This window comes from Neomonachus schauinslandi, chromosome 4, assembly GCF_002201575.2.
Source record: "Neomonachus schauinslandi chromosome 4, ASM220157v2, whole genome shotgun sequence".
NCBI classification, from domain to species: domain Eukaryota; kingdom Metazoa; phylum Chordata; class Mammalia; order Carnivora; family Phocidae; genus Neomonachus; species Neomonachus schauinslandi.
The window spans coordinates 135,771,781-135,796,864 of record NC_058406.1 but is presented as its reverse complement, the minus strand read 5'-3'; the positions used below and the strand labels follow the sequence as shown (position 1 = coordinate 135,796,864).

Genomic DNA, 25,084 nt, shown 5'->3' with positions numbered 1-25,084 from the left:
GTCCAGTGTTTGATTCAGGGAGAGTTGTATTCAGTGTACACTATTGTTAGAAGTGAAAAAAAGAGGATGAAAGAGGAACTCTAGCATGAAGACTAAAATAAGATGGAAATTCAAATAGAAAAGGAAGTTTAGAGCAGCACCGTCCAATAAAAAGACATGGACACAAAAATGCCGGCACATATAATTTTAAAATTTTTCCTAGCCACAGTAAAAAAACGAAGAAACAGGTAAAATTATTTTTAATATATATTTAGGTAACCAACTATATCCAGAAATGTTATTTCAATATGTAATCAGTATTTTTAAAAGGAGGCATTTCACCCTTTTTTTTGTATCAAGTTTTTGAAATCCCATGTGTATCTTACTTTCAACACATCTCAATTGAGAGGAGCCCCATTTCAAGTGCTCAATAGCCACCTGCAGCTCATGGCTATATATTGGACAGCATAGGCCTAGAGCGTCAGTGAGCTGAGCTCTTTCCCTGACTGCTAGCTTTCAGTAATTCTTAAGATTCTTACCAGCTAGCATTTCAGAGTGGTTTTGCAAAAGCCTCAATTATTATATTGAGGGACATTATAGACTCAGGATCTTAATACAAGCTGATGAGAAGCGGTGTCGTAGAATGACTGAAGAGTCATTGAGTGGACTCCGTGAGACATACGTTCCCAATCCAGCTCTGCTAATTCCTATGTCCTTGAACAGGTCAGTTAGTCAAAACCTGTTTTATTTGCTGAATAGAGATAATGGTACTAGCTCCCCTAAGTATTGCTCTGCTTATCATGCACATAAGGCTTTAGCCCAATGTCTACAAGCTGTTTCTCCAAAGGTGAACTGCAGATGTTTGTATTTGAATTTGAGAAGCAGAACAGGTGTTCACTAGAATTGTTATTCTTTATATATGCACACAGGAAGTATTTTAGAGCTGTATTACTTCTACAGCTTTTGTTAAGGAACCCACTGTGTCCTTCCAAGCTGTGAGGGCAATGATTTGACCTTGTGTCCGGATATGCCTCAACCTCTACAACACTGCCTGGCACATGGTAGGCCCTCATAAAGTTAATTAAAGGAATTTGGGGTTGCAGAATTCCTGAATAATAGTTATAAGTACACTATTAAAAGTATGATCACTGGTCAATGATGGTAATCTAACTTTTATTCTAATATTTATATTATAAAGTTTATGTAGCTCTTTTTTTAATGAGAATAGACTTTTGCCAGAAATTTAAGATTCTTAAAGAGTTGATATAGAGTTCAAATAGTGTAGGGCAAGCTTAAATGATTGGTAGTGTATTTGCCATAGAAGTAGCTCTCCATATAAATTACTAAAATATGATCTCAATATAGTACCCTCAAGACTACCCCAGAATTTATTCAATTCATACTTATTAAAATTTACGACTAATTTCCTATAAAGTTAAAAAAAAGCATACAACACTGGCATAGCACAAATTTATTTACTAACCAAAGGGATGATCCTAATTAAATCAACACTTTGAAATAGATGCATGTAAAATGTTTGTGATAAAGATAATTGAACACAGTAATGAAAAAAAAAAGCAGTATGGAGATTTGCTCATTGAACTGAGCTTGTTCGTCCTCACAGCTAATTCCTGTCCACAATGATGATGGAATTTTTACTCTACTTTTTCATAGACCCGAGTACAGGTGACATTATTCATGATGCATTCCTAGAAGAAAGAACGATATTAAAGAATTAGGTTAGTCTTGCATCGTAGAGCAATGGTAGTAGTTAAATACTAGGATCGGCATCCTACAAAACTTTGTAATCTACTTCACAGATGGAGAAAACGAATTTTAGAATTCCTGGGTTTGAAAAGCTAGAACCTGTTATTTTGCTTATGACATGTGTATGCTTTACTGCAAACTAAAGTATTGATTTGCAAAATCTAAAGTATTCGTTTGATCACTGCAAATGTTGTTCCTTATTTTAAAGAAATGGAAAGATGTATGTCCAAGAAGGGAGTTCAGTGGCTTGCCCATGATTTTACTGTAATGCAGTAGTGAGCATAAACTAAACCCAGCTCCAGGTACATCCTCTGCTACATCATCTCATGTCTCTACCCGCACAAAGGGCTTTCTTAGTTATTAGTGTTCTAGTGTTTACCTTGTTCTTTTACAATTTTTTTCTACCCAAACCTAGTTCTCATGTTCATGATCAGTGATACTGAGCAGTTACGTGAACTCTGAATGCAAACAAAAGCCTAATAAGACATAAGAAGTTTGGCACTTACCACCACTAATTTCCCATTTTCCAATTTTCTTGTGATTGTGCTTTCCTTCCCATCCCATTCCTGATGTTGAACCAACGCGCTGTCTGTGAAGTTGCAGACAGTCTGCAAAAATACACTTTTTAATCTTCCAAAGTATGTTCAGAGAGATGCCATGGCTCATAACTTCCTTAATCAACATTTTTTCATCTTTTCCTTTCTGGGTCCACTTCATTAACCCATACTGATTTTAATAATATAGTTTATGCTTTTCAATCTAGACCCCCATATAAGAGACACTTATTCTCTCTCATGTTCCTTAAACTATTTTTCCAAAATAGACTAAGTTATGAAGCTGGTACTTTCACTAATTGGTCAAACTCAATTCATCAGATAATTTTACTTTTTCATTAAGTTTTGCCTATAAACAGTAAGAATATTATTAATACAATCTATCATCCTACAAGCCTCTGTGATTTTGTTAAGTTATGACTGACCTCAGTTTTTCTGCCATCAGCTGTAGTTTCTTCAAACTTCTCTCCCAGGTTACATGAAAACTGTGTTGTTTTCAAAGCGCTCTCAGTTTTTATGGTGAGGTTTTTGCCGTCAGAAGAGATGATACAATCTGGTTTGGCCATTGCACCCATTTTTCGCAGAGCTAGTCCCACTCCTGTAGAATGGTTTATCATGTTAAATAACAGGAAGACCAAAGCTATAGTCTACATAATAAATGCGGTAATTTGATTGCAGTTACTGTGTGGTACATATTTCCACTTACTCACTTCTCAATAACAAGTGTAAACACATATCCAGCGCTTACCATGTGCCAGCACTTAACATATATGAATTAATGGAAGCCTTGCAACAACTGTGTGAGAAGTAGATAGCGTCCATTTTACAAGATGAGAAAATGAGGCACTGAAATAACTTACCCAAGCTCATTCAGCTAGGAAGTGATAGAGTTGCAACCAACAGAGCGGGCAGTCTGGCTCCAAACTTTAAGCTCTTGGCCACCATGCTATTATGCTGGCCTTCAGAAAGCTAGGGAAGAAATCTGGACTTCTAAAATGGATGTACTCAATTCTGCCAAACATTGTATTATAGGACTCCAGCACACAGTCTGACACATACAAAGCTCTTGATAAGTATCTGATTAATAACTACACAAAATCCAAATCAATTCTGTTCAAAGAGCACAATCGTGATGCTAATAAACTGGGAAAATTTTATCCTCAAAATCAGTAAGCATTTCAGAGCTGTGGAACTCAATTACTATATTGATATCATATTTAATTTATGATCTATGTATTTCTCCCTAATGGTAACATTTACAAGGAAACTTAGATCTAGGCCAAATCCTGGTTTCACAGACGAGACTACAACCTAAGCAGAATAACTGGCTTGATGACAGAAACTCAGCTAGGCTTGCAATGTCCTCTTGGTGCCTTCTCTTTTGCCAGTGTGGGGGCTGGTGCCTCGTGTTGTTAGATGAGTCATTATTAATTCTCACTTTGAACAAATATAGGGCTCTGCTCTTCTCACACCTCGACTGCTCTCTAATGTATTGACCTTGACAACTTTCATGACTCTAGAACCCTGGAAACAAACCACCCAATGAACACATTCACTTTCAAAGGGCAGAGAAAGAGCATTCTTTATTTGGTCGTCACACAAGTGAACACACACAGACATTTCTTGGCTATGAGTGCAGTAATTGGCTTTTTCCAGAGTTATCTTGATCTAGATTTATAGTGCAAAAAAAAGAAAAAGACTGCATTCTACTTTGACTCACAGTATCATAAATACACTCAAGATTCACCACAGAACCAGCCATCACCTGTCATTGTCTTGGATAAAGGCTAACAAAGGAGGGCTTCTGAAGTGCCACAGGGACTAGGTTTCAGCAGAGGGTCTTTGTAGTAACTTCTGCACCAGAAAGCTGTCATGTTAACATCTGTGGGATGGGCAGCTTCTAAAGCGGCCTCAGGGTCCCGGAAGTTGTCTTAGGGCTGGAAGCCCCTTTTCAGAGAAGATCCATGCTGTAGTATTCCATCCCACTTCCTAGTGGCCTGTGACAAAGGTCCACTTTTGTTTGCTCATCTACCCAGTGACCAGCATACAATCGTTGTCACTGGCTTAGAAAAGGACAATAACAGAGAATCAAGTACTGTTTTGAGAGAAGAGAACTGGAATCTTCCTACAGAGACTCCTATTGCTTTGAAAGGCTTTAAGCAGTGGGGGGCCTTCTGCAGGGCCACCCCCATCTTGCGTGCAGTTGGAAAGCAGCCGCCACAGGAGGGCTCTGCGGTTTTCCAAGAAAATCCACTCCCTGCCTCTAGGCCCCTCACCCTCGAGACGCAGAGGGCAGGGCAGCAGCGCGTGGCCATCCGTGGGCACAGCAGGCCCCGCCGTTGCCCTCGGAGAGGCCACCTGCCCACCGCGGCGCTCAGGCCGGGCAGAGCCGGCAGAAAGAAGGTCGGCGTCGCCAGCACCACGCCTCTAAGCGCCGCTCTGTGGCCGGGCGGCGAGGATAACCCGACGCTCCACCGCGAGCTGCTCCAAACCAAAGGACCCGGCTCACCCGGGGAGGGCGGGCAGAGGGCCTGCGGGTTGGGGGGGAGAGGCGGCCGAGGGCAGAAGAAAAGCCGAAGCTGTCGCCCCATTCAGACCTTCTAAAGGGTTTCTGCTGGAAACCGCGCCCTGTGAAGAGGGGACCCGCACGCCATCTAGGAACAAAAGATGAGGCAATGCGGGAGCAAGGTGGGAAAGAAGGAGTGGGTGCGGCCACGATGGGGCGAGTGGGAGAGGCAGGATGGCGGCAGGAGGAGGGAAGATGAGCGGTGGGAAAAGAAAAATCGGGCAAGTTACGGGGGCTGTCTGATGGGGTTGAAAGAAGTGAAGCCTGGGGTGGGAGGAAGAGGAGTGCGCTAAAGGACAGGAAGCAGTGCGGGTGGCTGCCGCGTGGGCTAGGGGAAAGTAAAGAGAGCTGGGTGGCCCATGAGACGGAACATCTCAGAATCCGCAGGCGGGCGGCGAGCGCACGCTGCTCTCGCTGCTGCTTGCCCACGTGCTGGTGGGGGGTGGGGGAGGGAGATGGATGGGGGTACAGGGGTTTGGGGTAGACAGCCGGGCATGCCCCGCCGCTGAGCTCAGCACGCTGAAGGGGACCTAGGAACACACACACACACACACACACACACACACACACACACACACACACTCGCCACGTTACAGGCGCCGCCTGGCCGGGAGCCTCACCTACTTCCTTCATGTATTCGTCAAAGCCTTTGCTTTCCACTAAGCGCCATCTTCCTGCCAGATGCTGAATTGTGGACATGGTGGGCGCGGACCGGCGGGCCTAGAGAGCAGAGCAGAGTGGGGCGTCGGGAGCTTGGCTTCCGACCCGCAGGCGCCGGTGGCTGCTTTATAAACGCGGCGCGCGCCGGGCGGTTCCGAGAGGCCAATGAGAGACGCGCCTCGCCCGGCCCCCGCCCCGCCCCCCCGCACGCCCCCAGGGCCTCTCTCCCTGGGTCGCGAGGCGCGAACCCGTTCCACCTGCCCCGGGACGGGGGGAGGTTGGGAGAGCTGCCCCACTCCCCAGCGCTTCCTGCAAGCCCGGACTCGCCCGGGGCGCCCCACGCCGCCGCGGACGCCAGCGCCTGAAGCCGGAGGGGTTCCCACCTCTCCAGCGCCCCACCGTTCTACCTCCCAAGCCGCCACTCTTTTTCCTTCGAAATACCCCCAACGAATCGACTAGTCCTTGTTGGGTTTGGGGGCAGGAATTGATTGATTGGTGGTCATTTGGCTGATGGACTGATAAACTTCTTGGCCTCCTTCATCTCCACTTCTAGTCAGTGGACTAACCAACATCCCATACCTTCCTGAGAGAACCCCATCTCCCCACCTTCAGGACACCCCCCACCTCTCTCCTCAACTCCCTCCTCCACCCCTGTCCAGTTAGGGCCTCAGGGCCAGTATGTACCTGATTTGAGTTAGATGATTTTATCAGAAGGCACAGGGTAGGGGAAGATTTCGGTTTCCAAACTAAAACTCCTCAAGAAGTTTCAGTTTAAGCGACTGTCATTGCTATTAAATGTACCCATCAAGAATGTGTTATTCGTTTACATTCCTAGTTGAGTGAGCCCTTCATAGTTTTTTCTCAGACTCCCAAGTATTTAGACTCCAGCACTTTCCTCTTTGTCTTTAGTTATAATGATACCCTGTATTTGTTGTGTAGAGTATTATACTTTTCAAAGTGTACTTGTCACAGTATCTTACCGGGTGATCCTAGGTCCCTGTGGGAGTGAGCTGGGATGAGGTGAGAAAGTTGCCACACAGAGAGGCCAGCTGCCTTGATGGAGTTAAAGTTCATTTACTGAGCTAGATGGTGAGATGAGATGAGATAAGGTTCATTTGTGCTAGATGCTGTGCTTCCTACGCACTTTCTATCCATTAACTCTGAGCTCCACTAAATCTTTGCTAGTGTTGTCCCAATTTTTTGAAAGAGGACTTGAGGCAGGGAATGTTTGCAAAGTGGTAGAACCAGAATCCCTATCCAGTCCTCCCATCAGACCTTGTGAAACAGGACCACACGGGGTTGCCTCTAGCTCATTGTACTCAAGGAGCTAAGAGCAGAGGCTGCAATCTCCTGAACCATACATACCAAGATACTGGTTCACATTCCATCCTCAACAAACTGAAATCTGAGGTTCGTCATTTCCCATCATGCCTCAGGACATTTATTCCCCTGCACTATATCTTTTTTATTTCAAATTCCTGCCCTAATTTTAGGGTCACCCCAGTTTTTCTTGTGGTACCATTTTAATAGCGAGGGACTCAGGCCGTAGAGTTGTGCCATTAAGAGCCCAGATGGCGGGGCGCCTGGGTGGCTCAGTTGGTTAAGCATCTGCCTTCAGCTCAGGTCATGATCTCAGGGTCTTGGGATCGAGCCCCGCATTGGGCTCCCTGCTCAGCAAGGAGTCTGCTTCTCCCTCTCCCTCTTCCTCTGTGCTCTCTCTCCCTCTCTTGCTCTCTCTCAAATAAATAAATAAAATCTTTAAAAAAAAAATAAAAGATCTTATTTATTTGAGAGCGAGAGTGAGAGACAGAGCAAGAGAGGGGGGAGGGTCAGAGGGAGAAGCAGACCCCCCCGCTGAGCAGGTAGCCCTGTGTGGGGCTCGATCCCAGGACCCTGAGATCATGACCTGAGCTGAAGGCAGATGCTTAACCAACTGAGCCACTAGGTGCCCCTAAAAGTTAACTTTTAAACACCCTCTTTGAGGGTGCCTGGGTGGCTCAGTCGTTAAGCGTCTGCCTTCGGCTCAGGTCATGATCCCAGGATCCTGGGATCGAGTCCCACATCGGGCTACCTGCTCGGCGGGAAGCCTGCTTCTCCCTCCCCCACTCCTCCTGCTTATATTCCCTCTCTCGCTGTGTCTCTCTGTCAAATAAATAAATAAAATCTTTAAAAAAAAAAAAACCACCCTCTTTGATGTAATGAGTGGAAATAATCCTTTTGTGGTTAATACACACCAACAAACAACAGAAGGATATAAGCCAAATTACCTGCTAGAGTCTCTCCTGGAGCAAAGAAGGGCATGGACATGGCTTTGCTACTGTGGGCAACACACTTCATCCCTTGTGCTCCGGTACTTCTCATCTGTGAGATATATATGGAAAGACATTGGAGTAGGTTATTTCTAATGTCCCTCAAGCTCTGAATTCAGATTCCCTTCCTTTCTTGAAAATAATGGGAATGGATTTCAAGTTCTGAAAAACAAAAAGTATTTCCTTAACCTGCTAACTGAAGTTCTGTTCTAGGCCACTTAACTTGAACCCAATATGAAACGTAAAAACCAAAAATGTTGTAAAAACAAATCTGATTAAACTCTTTGTATGACTATATGGGATGGTTGAGTAGCTCTTCATTGGAAAAAGGGAGAATTATTACTTGATTGAGATGAATTATGTTATAATACAGGGACAAGGAAAAATAGTTTTATTCTAAAGCAATCCTTACAAATTTAAGTGACTGTGCTGGTCATTAGTTTAGGTGTTATATCCTGTCTTCCCTTCATGCTGGAGGATAATGACACGTTATTCATATAGATGAAAATGGTTGAAGAATCAAAACTTCCCAGCAACTCTCCCCCTCTGTAGCTCTAGAAGACCACCATTTGTAAGACAGATGCAATTCTACTTAATATCTCCAGAAACTCAGTTTTCTCATCAATGAAATTAAGGAGCTAAGAATTACAGCAAATGATTTCTTAGGTCCCTTTCAGCTTATCTCCTGTAGTAGTTCATGGCCCTGAAAAATATACTCAAAATTACTCTATTTCCACCTAGTGGTAAAGCGGAACATTTCTCTTCACTTTCCTTTGATGAATGTTAGTAATTTGTCAGCTTCCTATTCCACAAACTCACACATGAGTTTGGTGTGTATTGTTTAATTTTATTTAAAGACAACTTCCTAGTTACAGTTTGTGTAGCTAAATCTGCCTTCCACAAAGTTGACTGTGGTACATAATCGTTTCCTAAGGACCATAAGCATTGGTGGCCGGGAAGTATGCAGCTGGTAGAGAAAGAACATCACATTAAATCAGTCATTGGAGAGAATACACAGAGCAATCCATGTTCAGACAACTGAGTCTTTTCTTAGTACATGTGCAGATTAAGCAAAAAAGGAGGCGGGGGCAAAGTGAACACTATAAAGCAATACCTCTCAAAGTTTAGTGTGCAAACAAATTACCTGGGGATCTTGTTAAAATGCAGATTCTATAGTTTCCATAGCAGGGCACAAGATCATGCATTTCTTGCAAACTCCCAGGTGAAGCTAGTGTTACTGGTTTGGGAACCAGGCTTTGAATAGCAAAGCTGTAAAGTATGTAAGAACTTCCGTATGGCTTCGATACATCAGGGTGACTTTCACTTCCCTGCATAAGGATGTCTGATTATATCTCCATAAAAATATAAAAAATATATAGAAAAGACAGGAAACTGAACAAACTCACTCCAAAAATTATCTTACTGAACATTTGGACTTTTTTCTAATTAACCTGAGGCAGCTATTTTTCTGTCTGTTCACCAGCAAGTGTGACAGAAGACTTCAAAGGGGGCAGGGAGGGTGGATACCGTTATTTTAAATCTAGTTTCTCTCTTAAATTTTATAGCCAGTTTTTTTTTTTTTTTTTTTTTTTTGGCCCTGATTCTTCCATGTCTTGCTCACTCATGCTGTGTACACCCTGCTTAAAACCAGATCTTCCTTAAGAAAATCCCATTTGGAATCTGTTCCAAAAGAAAATCCTAATAAGTGGATAGAGCATGGATCTGCATCTTGTCAGTTGTCTGTAGCAGCAAAACTTCCCAGACAAGTATAAGGTCAAGTTTTAAATCCTTCAGTGTATCCAGCCACAACAAGCTACCATTTATCAATGGAAGGTTGTTTTCTTTTGTTTTTGGTAATAAGATTATTTCTCATTAAAGCATTTATAAAAATGGAGTTATTTTATGAATTTTGTCCTTCTACTTAAAGCAGTTTGATTCCTCCCCAACAGGTCTGCAAATGGATAGCCATTAGAACTTTCCAATTGCTGGGCACCTGGATGGCTCAGTTGGTTAAGCGGCTGCCTTCGGCTCAGGTCATGATCCAAGGGTGTCCAGGGATCGAGCTCAGCATTGGGCTCCCCGCTGAGCAGGGAGCCTGCTTCTCCCTCTCTTCTGTGCTCTCTCTCTCTCTCTCTCATAAGTAAAATCTTGGGATGCCTGGGTGGCTCAGTCAGTTAAGCGTCTGCCTTTGGCTCAGGTCATGATCCCAGGGTCCTGGAATCGAGTCCCGCATTGGGCTCCCTGCTCCGCGGGGAGCCTGCTTGTCCCTCTGCCTCTGCCTCTCTCTCTCTCTCTCTCATGAGTAAATAAATAAAATCTTTAATAAAAAAAATAAGTAAAATCTTTTTTTTTTAAGATTTATTTATTTACTCATGAGAGACAGAGAGAGAGGCAGAGGGAGAAGCAGGCTCCCAAGGAGCAGGGAGCCTGATGCGGGACTCGATCCCAGGACGCTGGGATCATGACGTGAGCCGAAGGCAGACGCTTAACCATCTGAGCCACCCAGGCACCCCTCAAATAAGTAAAATCTTAAAACAAAACAAAACAAAACCTTTCCAGTTGCCTAAATAATTCATCATAAGTATGCGCTTGATAAATTAACTGGATGTGAGAATAGGGAGAAAATGAGACATTGCAAAAGTTACAATAAAAGTTATAATTTTTAAAAAGTTACAATAAAGGTTTTTGGTTTTAAATAAGGCAGAGGGTATAATGGCTCATCTCAGTATAAGATCAGTCCATTTCTCTTGCTTACACAGATCTTCCTACTGTCCAGACTTATATATTATTGGGTATTACATTTGTCATTAGCTCATGGCAACAGATTGCAGAAATATGTAGCCCTTTCATGCCTCATGTGGGTGGTATTCAAAGTGTTCCAGGTCTAAAACAACATGTAAGGGGGCATCTTGAAATGCAGCAGGAAGAGACTTGTCAAGCCACCCGCAATAAGCACAAAATGTTAGTTAAAACACTGCTTGTCAGGTAACACGGTCTCAAAATAAATCCCCTAGCAACCTCAACCTCCTCAAGCTCACCTCCAACAAAATTGGCACTCCCAATATACATTATATTATGTACAAAGTCTGGGGCTGGCCCAGCTCCAAGCACACAGACAAATTCATAAAGGGTACTTCTGCCCTTCAAAAATTGCAAAAGCAAAAATCCTCCAAATTAGATTTTTTCCACTGGAAGAGGCCAAATTCTTTTTTGCAGATTATACTTTCCCATTTTTCAGTCTCACTTTCCATGTAATATTCTCTGATTTAAGGTTTTTTCCCCCCAGACTCTTAACACTATTTGATCATTTCTCTTTATTAATATTTATCCAAAAGACTAGATTTTTAAAGTCAAATCTACAAAACCACAGGGTTGCTTCCTTCTAAGCTTTATCCTGATGGGTCAGGCCCATTGCTTTCTTTCGTCTGAATTAGCTTTTAAGACAAATCATCAGAATTTAGTAACCTACCTAAATCTGACCGAAGACACTTTCTCAATCCTAACTCTCATGCTCTTTACTTGGTGGTGGGAAGAGCTACTCTAAATCCCTCAGAGACATGCACAGTATCACAAAAACAGCATCAAGCTGATTCTGTGCACTCGTCTAAAGGAGCCAAGAGGCAGGATGGATCCCTTTGTTTGTCCACCTGTAAACACCGTAGGACACTTTTTGTTCCCTGGCTCGCTTCTGCATTGACCACGCTTAAAGATACAAATCCAACAGCATATAGTGAAAGGTTTATTTTGCTCTCATGCATTTGCCTGTGCTGTCCTGACTCTTCTATTCCTGCATTCCTCCTTTTACAGCAAGAGTTTCTCAGTTAAGTGACTCACAAATTAACAAATAATGAGAAACCAGTCTGAGTTTCCAATGAACCACATTCTGTTTTCTGGGTTGGCTAAACACTGTGATTCCATACAGGACTGGAAGGCCAGGTGGGTGTTACCATTGAGGGCAACCATGATCTTGGTTTGGGTCTAATTTAGAAGATGGGATAAAGAATATTTGTGCTACAAATCTCAAATTTTGCTACCTATTTTGCAGATAGTTACAGAGTTAATGTAACAGGACAAAGCCGGGGTTCCTAATGGCCTTTCTGCATTGGTAGGCTAGCAGAACTGAGCGCACTGTTTTTTGCATAGCCAAGATACGGTGTTGTCCTGGTGTGATTACAAATAGTGCTCTCTTTCACTCCAAGTAAATCAGATTGAATGATGTTGGGTGAAGAGTTGTGAGATTTAATTCTTATCTATCAGGCAGCTCCAAAGCCTCAGTTTCAAGTACAGCATTATCATGGCACTCTAGTATCATCTAATGAAAAAACCTGAAGTTTGCTTTACAGGAGGGAAAAAGGGCTATAGGGCCATAGTCAATCTTTCCCTGCTCACATGGCATTTTGCAAATACGTCATATGTGGACTGGTCTGCTTACCCACAGATGAAGGGCTAGCAGAGCTGTCAACACAAGACAGATTCCTTTGATTCAAGTCAGACTACAATTTCAGACCACCTAATAATTATGTGGAATGACTTTTAGCCCTTGTCTTCAAGGAGTTTGTTAACCTAAGCTTACACCAACTAAGGAACTGCTTTTTTTTTTTTTTTTTCCATTTAACCAACATTTATTAAAAATCCTTTGTTTTAGTTCAGCACATTCTGGAAATTCCCAGGTATTAAATGTCTTTGAAAATGTCAGATAAATTCATTTTATCTTTATAATATTAAGTGAATTTTCCAGGAAGATACCACACAGTCTTTTTGGTGGGGAGGGGATACATAGTCTTATTGCTTTCAATTGTATCCTGGAAACTCTAGAGTTTTGTTTGTCTCAACTGGTCATCTCTTCGGCAGGAACCAGGTGGGTGTACTAAATGGATACATCCTGTTTAAAACGAATGTGCCAAATGCCACAAAGCCACCATCTAATCAGCAGATTAGAAAGATCTTGTCTGAGAAATACTGCGTTAGAGACTGTGATGCAACCCACATCGCTACCCAGCTCACCCTGTGTTTTAAAGTGAGTTCCTCACCATGAACTTGGGAATAAACTGACACTTGGCTGTCCCCAAGGTTGTGTGGCGCATGCAGACATACACAACTTGCAAACTAATATCTGCCGGTGTACAAGTCAAAACAGGGATTCTGCACTACCCCAGCCTGATTGGTAAGGACCAGAAAATGCTGCTGTGCCCCCTTTCTCATGTCTTTGATGTGCCCTTTGGAGAGAAGAGACTCAGAAGCAAAGCTTAATGATTTTACCACACATGTTCTGACGCCCTTATCTTTCAGTAGAAACTATATGTGGTTCCTGGGGGAAGCATGTGGCTCTGTAATGACGAGTTTTACTGTATTTGTTGCATGGTATAAAATAGTATCACGTCTGCAGCTATGTTATCAGTACATGATGCAAAGTAGTAAAAACCCTAGTCAGTCCAAACAACAACAACAACAACAGCAAACCTGAAAGAGGTATCATAATGAATCCTCTTAGAAGCTGCAGACCCAAACCAGTCTTGCAAAGAACCCCTTAAACTGAAATATATCCTGAAACTCTCTTTTCTTCTACTACTCTAGGATAGTACCAAGCTTCTAGAAACAGGAAAGAGTGTCATTTACCAGCGTCTCTTTGAATGTTACTTACTATATGAAAGTTATTTATGTCATTTACTATATGAAAAAAAGTGTTGTTTTAATTGACTGCCTTTCCATTGTATTATAGTTTTGCATTTTGGTTGGCATAACCATTCCTGATGTATATTTACCGAAACGAAAGTTTGGTTCCATTATGGAATAGAAAATCATAACTATCTAATATTTCACTTGAAAGCAAGTGGGGATATAAATCGTAATTAAAATAAAAAATCACTTCAGAATTCAACAAACCCTTCATTTATCACTTTCCAAAAAACATGAATACTGAGTGACACTAAATCTTGTGAAAAATGTAACAGGTTTCCTTTTGCTTTAAGCTTTACTGAGCTAGTGGCCGGCCGCAGCCTCTCATTTCATAGGGCAAAGCTCTAGTTCTTTCTCACACACTGATCTTTCTCAACCCAAAGCCTTAAGTCCTCAGTGCTCCTAGGGAACCGAGCTAGTTCAAGTCACTAGCGCTTACTTATTCAGAAGTAAAACTTGATCTCTGGTGTCCACGCCCAAGTTGTATAATTTTTAATTGCACATTTTGGCAGTAATTCCTGGTCAGATCTGATCTTGGCCTAATTAGTTGCCCACTTGAGCATACATATTATTAGCAAATAATTTAAAGTTACAAAGTTTCATTTCTGAATATGCATTTGTGACTTGGATTCAGAACTAAAGAGAAATCTTAAAATCCTAGAGTTCGGAGGAATTATAGAGGTCTTCTACTTCAACTAAAGCCTATTAAGTTTCTCTCAATACAAATAAAACCAGTCTCTACTTAAATCCTTCGGGTGATAGAGGCCTCACTTCCTCCCCAAGAAGCCCTTTCTATGTTCTAATAGTTCTGATTGGGAGGAAGCCATAATCCCTATTGTGCTGAAATCTGCTTCCAGTAATTTCTAGCTATTGGTCATAGCTTGACGCTCTGAAATAACAGAATTCTTGCTCACTTATTCTTCCATAGGTTTATAAGGCCTATAAGTATTTGATGATGATATTTCATCTGTATACCCAAATGTATTATATATAAAAGACCTGAGAGAACTATAAATAAATCTCTTTAAGTATGTATGCATGTGTATGTATATGAGTGCATGTATATATATATATATATAGAGAGAGAGAGAAGGAGAAAGAGAGAAAGAGACATAGGGAGAGGGAGGGAGGGAGAGTGGTATGAGTTATAGCAAAAATAATAGTGAAAAAGAAGAATAACTCCATTTTCAATTTTGAATAAGCTTAGAGGCTAGGAAGGACCAAATAATGATTTGAAGCTGTTTAGCAGGACTATTACAAAACATTCTGAAAAAGAATCATTTCCACTCTACGTAATTAGAATATTTGCATAATCTAACTGCAGTTGGTACCTGAATAAAGTCTTTCCAGAGTAAGAAATAACATAATCCCAAATCATAGGATTACCAAGAATTCCAAATATATTCTGTAATTATTTAAGTATTAAAAAAATACTTTATAGGGAGAAATATTAAAATGGAAAATAAGGTAAGAGGATTGGCTTAAAAATTAAATTATTTCTATCAATCATATTTGGCCTATGAATTGATGATTACAGCAATGCTAGTGTACAGATTTTAGCTACGGAGAATTTAACACTATAATTAATTATGCAATTGCTTGGCCTCCACCTTTGTTCCTCAGGAAAACCATATATCATGACAATATGTGTCATATAAACAGATGGACACAATTTGCTCACTATCCAAACTGTAACAGGAACTTTTAGGTTCTTTAGTTAAACTTCTTCAAAGAAATGTCATGATCTCTGTGGCCTCAATTGTCCTGTGTCTTCACTTAAACTGAAAAAAGATTATCTTAGAAAGATTATTTAAGAATTGAGTTAGAGGGGGCGCCTGGGTGGCTCAGACGTTAAGCGTCTGCCTTCGGCTCAGGTCATGATCCCAGGGTCCTGGGATTGGGCCCGCATCAGGCTCCCTGCTCGGCGGGAAGCCTGCTTCTCTCTCTCCCACTCCCCCTGCTTGTGTTCCCTCTCTCGCTGTGTCTCTCTCTGTCAAATAAATAAATAAAAATCTTTAAAAAAAAAAAAAGAATTGAGTTAGAGTAGCTTTTGTCACTATCATAACCACCCTTTAATACTTTAAGATACACCAGGCAAAGAAACACGAGCATCTGTCATAAAACAATCATTTTATTAAGTATCCACCCTAAAGGCACAATGTTGAAAGAACAGTGGCCTAGGATGTAGGAGACCCTCTTCCTAGAACTTACTCTGCTATAAAATAACTGTATAAACTTAGCTTTGTGTATTCTCACCATAAAAGGAGAAGAGAGTAAATCAAATTTCAAGCACATACGTATTAATTTCATATCTTTAACAATCTAGAAAGAAAGCTGCTTTGACAATAACAACAAAAAACCCTAACTGTGTCTTTTGATCATTTGTCATCTAATTTAAGGGTATAATATAATGGTTGAAAATTAAAATTCATGCTATTGACTGTTTTCAGACTCAGACTCCTGAGCAAATTTCGTAATACAACCTTTATTCTTACTGCTCAGCCCCCTTCTGCCCAGCAAGATCTTGCTGAAGGGGGCATTATAAGTAGAGAGATGGAAGGGTTCCTGCAGTCAAGGAAACTGCCAGGGAGAAATTTTCAGTGATTGGGGGCGTGGAGAGGGGGTGGTTATTCACACATGAGATCCACACTAACAGCTCACACACATACACACACACACACACACAAGTCAGCTTCAAATATCTACTAAGTGCAAAATAAATTTCAGATATATTTAACTTTATTATTCAGATGTAAATAAGTTTCAAATGGAACCATTCCAGTCAAATAAGACTTTTCCCACCCTTTCTTCTTCCTCTCTTCCCCAACTCTAGAGCAGTCAGAGTAGCCTTTTGGAGGCAGGAGGAGAGTTGAGAAGTCTCCACCTTTCCCTGATGGAGGTTTTTCAGTCTGCACAGAAGCTGAAGGACAGGAGGAAGCTGCTCTTTGCCTGAACAAGGAGGAGGCCCCTCTTAACACCCACGAGTCACAGCTGTATTGACTTACGCTCGTGAAAATGTGCAAGAGGCACTCTCTTTTGCCCCATATTTCCTCCTCCTTCCTTAACCCCACTCTTGTTTTCCTTTTTTTTTTCCCCTCATCTGCAAAGGATTTCTGCTATTTCTTGAAAAAATTGCCACGGTCTATGCTAAATCTATTATCTAAATCAATTAAGTCAACTGGATGCCGCTGAAAACAAATGGCACGAAGACAGTGTGAGTAGATTTGAACATGAAAACCTCACTTCTAGGTTACTGGGTGTGTTTATTTGTTTTTACTATCACCAGAGCCTTGATGATTGCATCATTCTACACATGACTCCATGGGCTGAAGAAAAGGTAATGAAGAACATTGACGATGTATTGGAAATCAGTGACCAGTCCCGTAATTAAAAAAAAAAAAAAAAAAGACAAGAGGGTGGGAATGGACTTTGTGGTTAAAGAAACTCTGGGTACTGGAAATACCACGGAGATTAAGCCTCTCTTTATCTTCCATTTATTATTCAGAGATGACATCTCCTTTTCTTCTTCACCTACTTAAGGTGTATGGGGCAAGAAGGGGAGGTTCTCTTTGAAGGCTACAAGTTTAACTTGCTCATTCAGTTTCTCCTTACCATCAGCAAGAAGAAAAATTATAGATGCATATACATTACTTACAAATAAATTCAAGAAGGTGATTCTCCTTTCTTCTCCACACCATCTCCAAAGTCTCACTCAGCTTTTCAAAGACAAGTTAAAGTAATAGACATTTCATTTTGCAAATTTATTTCTGGAATTGTTCCTGGCCCCAGGATCATTTAAGATAAATGATCATCTCTCACAGGTTTTCTCTTAACTGAGTAAAAAGTAGGTATAGTTTATAAGAATTTCTGAAATAAGATTATTAGGATTTATAAGGAACTTTAATAAAAGGGCTTGACCTACTTAAAAGGAATGGGTCAGAAGTTGTCAGTTTAATTAATGCTACCTTCTATAGTAATGTATTACAAAAGTTCTGGTATCTTCAGAACTTTCATCCAAACACTATGATAAACAGAAGATACATTAGGGAGACCTCAGTGTTCATCTTAGCAAAATGTCCAGGCTTAATGCCTCACCCTCTGAATGGCTTACTTTGACACTGCTCTTTTCAGGCCAATGAATCAACAACAATTTACTAAGATAATTTTAAAATGGTTACTCATACATGAGATCATCATACTGGTACCCTGCCATATGTTATTAAATTGTCTCAGTTCACAGCATACCCTTTCAGCTAGAGTGTGAACAGTTACAGCTAGGGAGTAGGTCATAATGACAAGAGACCAAGAAGACAGCTTAGTTACCTGCAAATGCAGTTATGCTGCATTTGGGCAAGGATGATGTTTCCTCTGAGTTCCCAACCTTACTAGCAAACATCAAAAATTAGGACTAATGTAAAATAGGAATCCCCATTCACAGCTGATAAGATTGTAAATTAGTACAACCACTTTGGAATTCTTTTTGTAATTATCTACTGAACTGAACATTTATACCAAGAGACATGTGCAAAACCGTTCATGGTAGTGATATTTGTAATAGCCTCCATATGGAAATAACTCAGATTTTCATTAACAGCAGACTGGATTTTTTAGTGTGGTACAGTCATACAATGGAACAGCATTCAGCAATGAAAATGAAATTATAGCTACTTGGAACCACTTGGATGACATTTCTTAAACATAATGTTGAGCAAAAGAATCCCCACAGATTAAGAACCTGAATATTCTACTTATAAAAACATCCAAAAATAGGGGCGCCTGGATGGCTCAGTCGTTAAGCATCTGCCTTAGGCTCAGGTCATGATCCCAGGGTCCTGGGATCGAGTCCCGCGCCGGGCTCCCTGCTCTGCGGGAAGCCTGCTTCTCCCTCTCCCACTCCCCCTGATTGTGTTCCCTTTCTCGCTGTGTCTCTGTCAAATAAATAAATAAAATCTCAAATAAATAAATAAATAAATAAATAAATAAATAAATAAAACATTCCAAAAGTACAGTCCTGGCCCCAGCAAATAACTGGTTTAGCTCACAATATCTGGAGCGGGTATTCTCTGTGGTTCCAGATACTTTCTTCAGAATCTAAGCTAACGAATGTGTCCCTAAGACTTACTTGGTACTATGGTTTAGCTAGCGTCCCCCACATGAGGACTTCAGGCATCCGTCAATGACTTTCACTTGAACCTTTATCATGGAATGCCTCTAGGAAAAGGGTAGAGTGGAAAAGAAGACAGGACATGAGCACTGGAAGGGCAAAAAGAACATCATTATTAACATAAACAGGGGCAAGGGAAGAAAATATGTAATTCCTGCATATTCACAGAATCCCTTGAAAGGAACATGTAGATTAGGACTTTGGTCTGTGATATGTCATAGGGAAACTTGTACATCAGCTGTACAACCAGCAGGACACAACCCAAACATTAATATCTTCAAGTTTTAGTTTCTGGTCTGTAAAATGGATATAAACTAGAGCTTTTAAATTATTTTTTTTTAAAAAGATTTTATTTATTTATTTGAGAGAGAGAGAGAGAGATAGTGAGAGAGACAGAGCATGAGCAGGGGGGAGAGGGAGAAGCAGACTCCCCGCTGAGCTGGGAGCCTGATGTGGGACTCGATCCTAGGACCCCGCGATCATGACCTGAGCCGAAGGCAGACGCTTAACCAACTGAGCCACCGGGGAGCCCCGAGCTTTTAAATTCTTCTTTGAGGTAAAATTAATGATTTAATTCTTTAATTGTTAAAAAAAAGCTTTTATTAGTCTTTCTGTTGTTTGTTTTTTACATCTGCAAAAACTACATCAGTCTGAAGCTACTTACAAGAGGTGGAGAGTTAGTGAAATTAATACAGACCACGCTCCCTTCTGTGAGCCCAAAGTCTGCTTAAAATCATCTCAGTTATCTTAGGGGCTTTGAATGCCATTCAAATCATTTACTATTACAAACCACAGATCTTTATAGGTGGAAAAAAAAAAAAAAAAAGACTTTCCAGAGCTTATTCTGGCCCAGTAGTCAGAAAGGCAAAGAATGACCGTCCCCGGGGCACCTGGGTGGCTCAGTCGTTAAGCGTCTGCCTTTGGCTCAGATCATGATCCCGGGGTCCTGGGATCAAGCCCCGCATTGGGCTCCCTGCTCCACGGGAAGCCTGCTTCTCTCTCTCCCACTCCCCCTGCTTGTGTTCCCTCTCTCGCTATGTCTCTCTGTTAAATAAATAAATAAAATCTTTAAAAAAAAAAAAAAAAAAAGAATGACCGTCCTCGTCTTATCTGTCTTTGAAACTTCCTCCAAAAAATTTTTTTTGACCTAAAAGTATTGGTACTGACATAATTTAATTAAGCATGCATGAAACTGCAGTGTTCCAGAATCTGAAATTGATATAATTAAAGTGAAATGCAAAGTGTGCACCTCTGATACCATTTTTTTAATGTCACACTCCATCACTTCTGTTTAATATCAAATCACACGAGAGATTTTTCATCTGTTAATTGCATTTTACATGCCCTTCATCATTGGCCTTGAAGCAATTAAATTTGAGAAAAATTATTGAAGCAAGGGCTAAGGTCCAAAATAATCAAGTTCACTAAAGTTGCTTTCATTTAATAATGTCTCTAGCAGATAAATTACCATTCATAGTTTCATGCTACTGTAGCTTTTTTACTCTCAAAAATACTTAGATTAAAAGCTGAAAGATTTTTATTTTCAGAATATTTGTGAAAATCTAGCAAAAAGAAAGCTGCTCATTTCTAATACTGTGTTATAGAAATTATTATTCTTTATGTTAAGTATACATTATTTGCAAACAGTAACAATAAAATTACAATTTGTCAATTTTCATTATCCCCCATCCACGTGTCTCATGAGCTACAAAGTATTCTTGGCAGTGTTATGGCTCAGGTATTCCCTGTAGACTTAGCACAGAGGACCTGAGAATTTGACTTCTAGTCAGTAAGAAACCTAACCCACGACATTTTTGATTATTGGGTTGAATCATATGAAGTTACCCTAGTTAAAAAATGTAGTTAAAAATTGTCAAATCCAGGCAATTTCATATAATAGAACCAAATAGCTGATGGATTTTGAATACAGGCCCTTGGTGTCCCTGGAAATATCTTTCTCCATTAAACTGATATAAATACATATTTTGGAATTATTATTTGATCAAGGGCTCTTCTGTTTACTATTCTCTATCTTTTCCTTATCCATTTACTCCTTTATCCTTTGAGTGGACAGCTTCTATTTTATCATCCCAATTGAGACTCCTCTCTCCAAAATCACTGATAATTGCTCAGGAAATGGCAAAATCCAAAAACCTTTTCCTATCACCTCAGCCTGACTACAGTCTTGGCCAATCTGATCATTCTCTCCTTTCAAAGTGTTTCTTCTTTCGTGTCCATGTCATTGTATTACCCGTTTCTTTTTTTTTTTTGTATTACCCGTTTCTTGACTTACCTTTCTAAATTTTTCTCTTTTCCATTCATCACCTAAATGAAGGCATTCTATTAGTCTCAACTTTCATTCTTTTTCTTGCTCTACAGATTTATACTTTGACCTTAATCTTCTTCACCCTGAGAGAATGAGCTCTTTTTCTGCTTTCCGGCCACCAGAACATACACACTCAACTGTACTCTCCTTTCCTCTTACTCAGTAAAAATGTGCCGGTTTTCCTCTATTAGCAATCCCTCCTTATGCAATCACCTGCCTTCCAACTACCCCAGGGACACTGATGCCTTAGCTTATCCTTTGCCCTACACCCTCAACCCCTTCCTAGAGGCTCAGAATATAAACTTGCTTGATTTTATCCTGTGATATAAAAAAATCTTTTGACTCTATGCCACCTTTTATTTTTTTTTAAAGATTTTATTTATTTATTTGACAGAGAGAGAGATAGCGAGAGCAGGAACACAAGCAGGGGGAGTGGGAGAGGGAGAAGCAGGCTTCCTGCCGAGCAGGGAGCCCGATGTGGGCCTCGATCCCAGGACCCTGGGATCATGACCTGAGCCAAAGGCAGACGCTTAACGACTGAGCCACCCAGGCGCCCTCTATGCCACCTTTTAGCTACTGCCCTATATCTTTTTTTTTTTCATTCAAAATCCCACTTAAATATTCTAACTTGTTTTAATCTTTATCTCTTTCTAACTTTTATTACCTAATGTCTTAGGTTGGACAACTCCAGAAGGTGGCTCTGATGAGAATTTGATGGAAGTGGCTTATTTGGGAGACAATCCCAGCCAGGCGGATGGGGAGGCGACTTAGAGAAGGAAAAGAGTCCAGATAGGATGTGTCAATTCATAGGGTACTGCTGTAGGAAACTGAGATTTGAATCTCATCGAGGACATTTGAGAAACTATGCAGAACATGTCCGAGAAGTACTCCCTCTTTGGAGGTGGGAATCCTGGGGTACTTACCCATCAACTCTCATCCTGGATCACTGAGGGTTGCTCCTGGTGACATTGACTCTCTAGCCCTTCTGGCCAGCTCCAAGACAAAGCTGGGCGCCTGCTGGCCCCCAAGGTAGAAAGTGGCAGGTGTTTGCAGTAGGAGGTCATCAGCAGGTATAGGAATGGCGAATGCTGAAGGAGGAGGAGCGCCAACTGTGCTAATACACCCACTGTAATTAGCCTCCAGCTTTTACCACTTCATTTTATGGTGCGGAGCCAATAGTCTCATAATTTTCCAGCCTAATGAAATTTCTTTTGTCCTCATCCTTGCCCTCTCTATAGGCAGCATTTGGGTCTTCAGTCATCCTCCTCCTGGATATTTTCCTTTTCTTGGCTTTTAAGAAGCCACTCTTTCTTGCTTCTTTCACCTCTATGCCAATTTCACCTCCTTTTCAGCTGTCTCTTCTCCAAGTGTTGCTGCTTCACATGGCTCTGCTTTGGATTTCTCATTGTGCACACTATTCCTTAGACATCCCTGCTAATTCTATGACTCCCGCAACCACTTATGCGATGTTGACTTCTGAATCTGTGTGTCCAGCCTAGACTCTTCTCCTGAGGTCGCAGCCACGCTTCAGATTGTATCCCATGCTTCTGCTGCCCAGAGGGTCTGATCATCTTAGCCTGAATATCAGAAGTACTCAATCCCAGTGCTCACAAAACAGAAGGATTATCTTCCCTTAAAGACACATGTTCTTCCTCTTACATTCCTTCTCAGCTAACCGGTAACACAATGGAGAACCTGCGAGTCATCCGCATCCTTCCCTTTCGCCTTACTCTTCACACCCAAGTAGTGACCAAGCACTGCCGATTTTGCCTTCTTTTAATGCTCTCCAGTTCATTCTCTTACTCACGTGTTGCCTCTAACCTTACCTCATCACTCAGGAACCTTCACCCTGATGCTAGAATGGTATTTCAAAGACATGAATCTGATCAGTTGCTTAGAGGAAAAGCCCAAATGCCTTACTACGATATGAAGAGCTCCATGAGTTCACCTCAGCTGGCCTCTCCAGCCTTATGACTCACTGTTTCTTCTCCCCACCCTCCCTGTACTCAAATCATTACAATTCCCAAGTTGTTCCATAGAACTGTAAATCTCCATGTGTTGATTTGTTTAACTAATACTTCTATATAGGACATATAATGCTATATAATTGAAGAATTTTACAAATATTAAATTATTTAATCCTCATAACAACCCTCTGATGTATGTACTATTATTATCCTCACTTTATAGTTGAGGAAATTGAGGCCCACAGAGTTGAAGTGATTTGGCCAATGTCACACAGCTAGTAAGTGCATAGCCAGGATTTAAATCCAGGCGGTCTGGCTTCAAAGTCATTTTCATTGACCTCCCCCCACCACCATCACCACCACAATGAGCTGGATTTGTGAACCTCGTCTCTCTGTGCCTGGAACATCCTCACCCACTTCCAGGTCCTTGTCTATCAAATCTTTCTGGATCCTTCAGTAGTTTGATAGACTCAATCTCTTTTCTCCTTTGAACTCCCTCTGTAATAAATATAAACATACTTACACTTATTTCTGTATGTGTCTTTTTTTAGTATAAACTCCTTGACTGCCTCTCTTTGACTAGTTCCTGTAGTTCTCTCTGACTCTAAATGTTGAATGTTCCAAGATTTTCATTTTAATTTAGCCTTTGAGCTCTTTTTCTCTCTATCTGCTCTCATTCTCTTGGTGATTTCATCTGCTTCAGGCTGCAAACACCATCTGTACAGGACAACTGCCACATTTATATCTCCTGCTTACAATCATTTCTTACCCAAATTAGTCTTCGGATTCTGTTCTTGTCTCTTTATTCTTCCCAGTGGAAGCCTGAGTGATACTACAGAATATAAGTCAGATCATGTCACTCCTCCACGAAAATCCCTCTGCTAGGTTCTCTCCTTCTTAGCAAAAGCCAAATTCATGTCAGCAGCCTACAAGTCCTTCCTACATGAGCTGTTCCCTGTCACCTCTGTGACCTTATCTCCTATTACTCTACTCTGCTGCAGAAACCCTGAGCATTCTTGTCAGGGTTTGTCATTCTTCCAGTGTCATTCTTGTCATTCTCATTCTTCCAGTGTTGCAGTCCGTGTTCCTACCCCAAGGCATTTGCACTGTGTTCTTGTCGCTACATGCCGCTTTGCCTGGAGCATGTGTTTCCCCTATTTCCTTGCTCCTTTACCCACATCTCGTCTTTGTGCAAATGCTATTTTCTCAGCAAGACCTTCCCTGATCGTCCTGTTCACAAGTAAAAGCCCCTAGGTCTAACATTCTCCGTCTTGCTTTCAGGCCTTACTTTTCTCCATATCACTGTCTAACAGTATACATTTCACTTCTTCATTTTATTTTCTATCTCTTTCCATTAGGATGTAAATTTCATCTAAGTTTGCTGCCTCAGTCTTAGCACCAGGCAGTGTCTATCATATAATCAGTACTCCAGAAAAGTTGGCCATTGTACCCATCAGTCTGTAGCCCAGAGCATAGAACATGTTAGGTCTTTGGTAAATGTTATCGAATGGATCAGTACATTTGTGACTGAATGTATTTTCTTTTTATCATACACCTAAGCTATCCTAAAATCTCTGTGAAGGTAACCCCAATCTCTATTTCTATTCCAAACCTTTCTTCTAAACCTCAAAGTTGTGATGCCAACAGCCTCTTGTTTATCACATCCTAGGTGGTGTAGCACCTCCAGCTCAAAGAGTCTAAAACTAAACTCATCCCCAGACACACATCCTCCAAGCTCAACTAGCTTTCTAATTTTTTGATTAATGCTCAAGGCCTTATCATCACTTGGTCACCAGTCATTTTCATACCCACTGACTCCTATATCCCTGTATCATCCAAATAATTATCAAACCCTGAAAGTCTACCTAAACAGTATTTTCTCCAGTTTTTCTTTCTCTTTCATTCTCACTAATAACACCCTCATCAGACTTTCACTATCTCTTTATTCTGTCAATCCAATCAGCCATTTTGTTCTCCCAACACCTCTTCATGTATCAGCAAATACTTATTTAGTCCCCAATCCACTAAGTACTTCGAAGTATTATAAGAATGTTCCATAAAATGGTTTTCTTGATCAGAAAACCTTCTTTTGCCTTCTTTTGAGTATCTTCTGAGT

General features: G+C 41.0%; 1 protein-coding gene and 1 long non-coding RNA gene across 2 annotated transcripts; both read right to left on the bottom strand.

Annotated features, from left to right (window-relative positions):
* Positions 1-1,435: 1,435 nt before the first annotated feature.
* Positions 1,436-5,649, bottom strand: FABP5 (fatty acid binding protein 5). The gene is made up of 4 exons (XM_021688189.1): positions 5,487-5,649; positions 2,726-2,898; positions 2,253-2,354; positions 1,436-1,688 (listed from the first exon to the last, which is right to left on the bottom strand). The coding sequence occupies exons 1-4, from the start codon at positions 5,563-5,565 to the stop codon at positions 1,635-1,637; spliced, it is 408 nt and encodes a 135-aa protein (XP_021543864.1). The 5' UTR covers positions 5,566-5,649; the 3' UTR covers positions 1,436-1,634.
* An 889-nt stretch (positions 5,650-6,538) lies between these two features.
* LOC110579106 lies at positions 6,539-22,064 on the bottom strand. The gene is made up of 3 exons (XR_002480224.1): positions 21,925-22,064; positions 7,794-7,887; positions 6,539-6,608 (listed from the first exon to the last, which is right to left on the bottom strand). It is a non-coding gene; the product is annotated as an uncharacterized LOC110579106 (long non-coding RNA).
* Between the last annotated feature and the right edge of the window lie 3,020 nt (positions 22,065-25,084).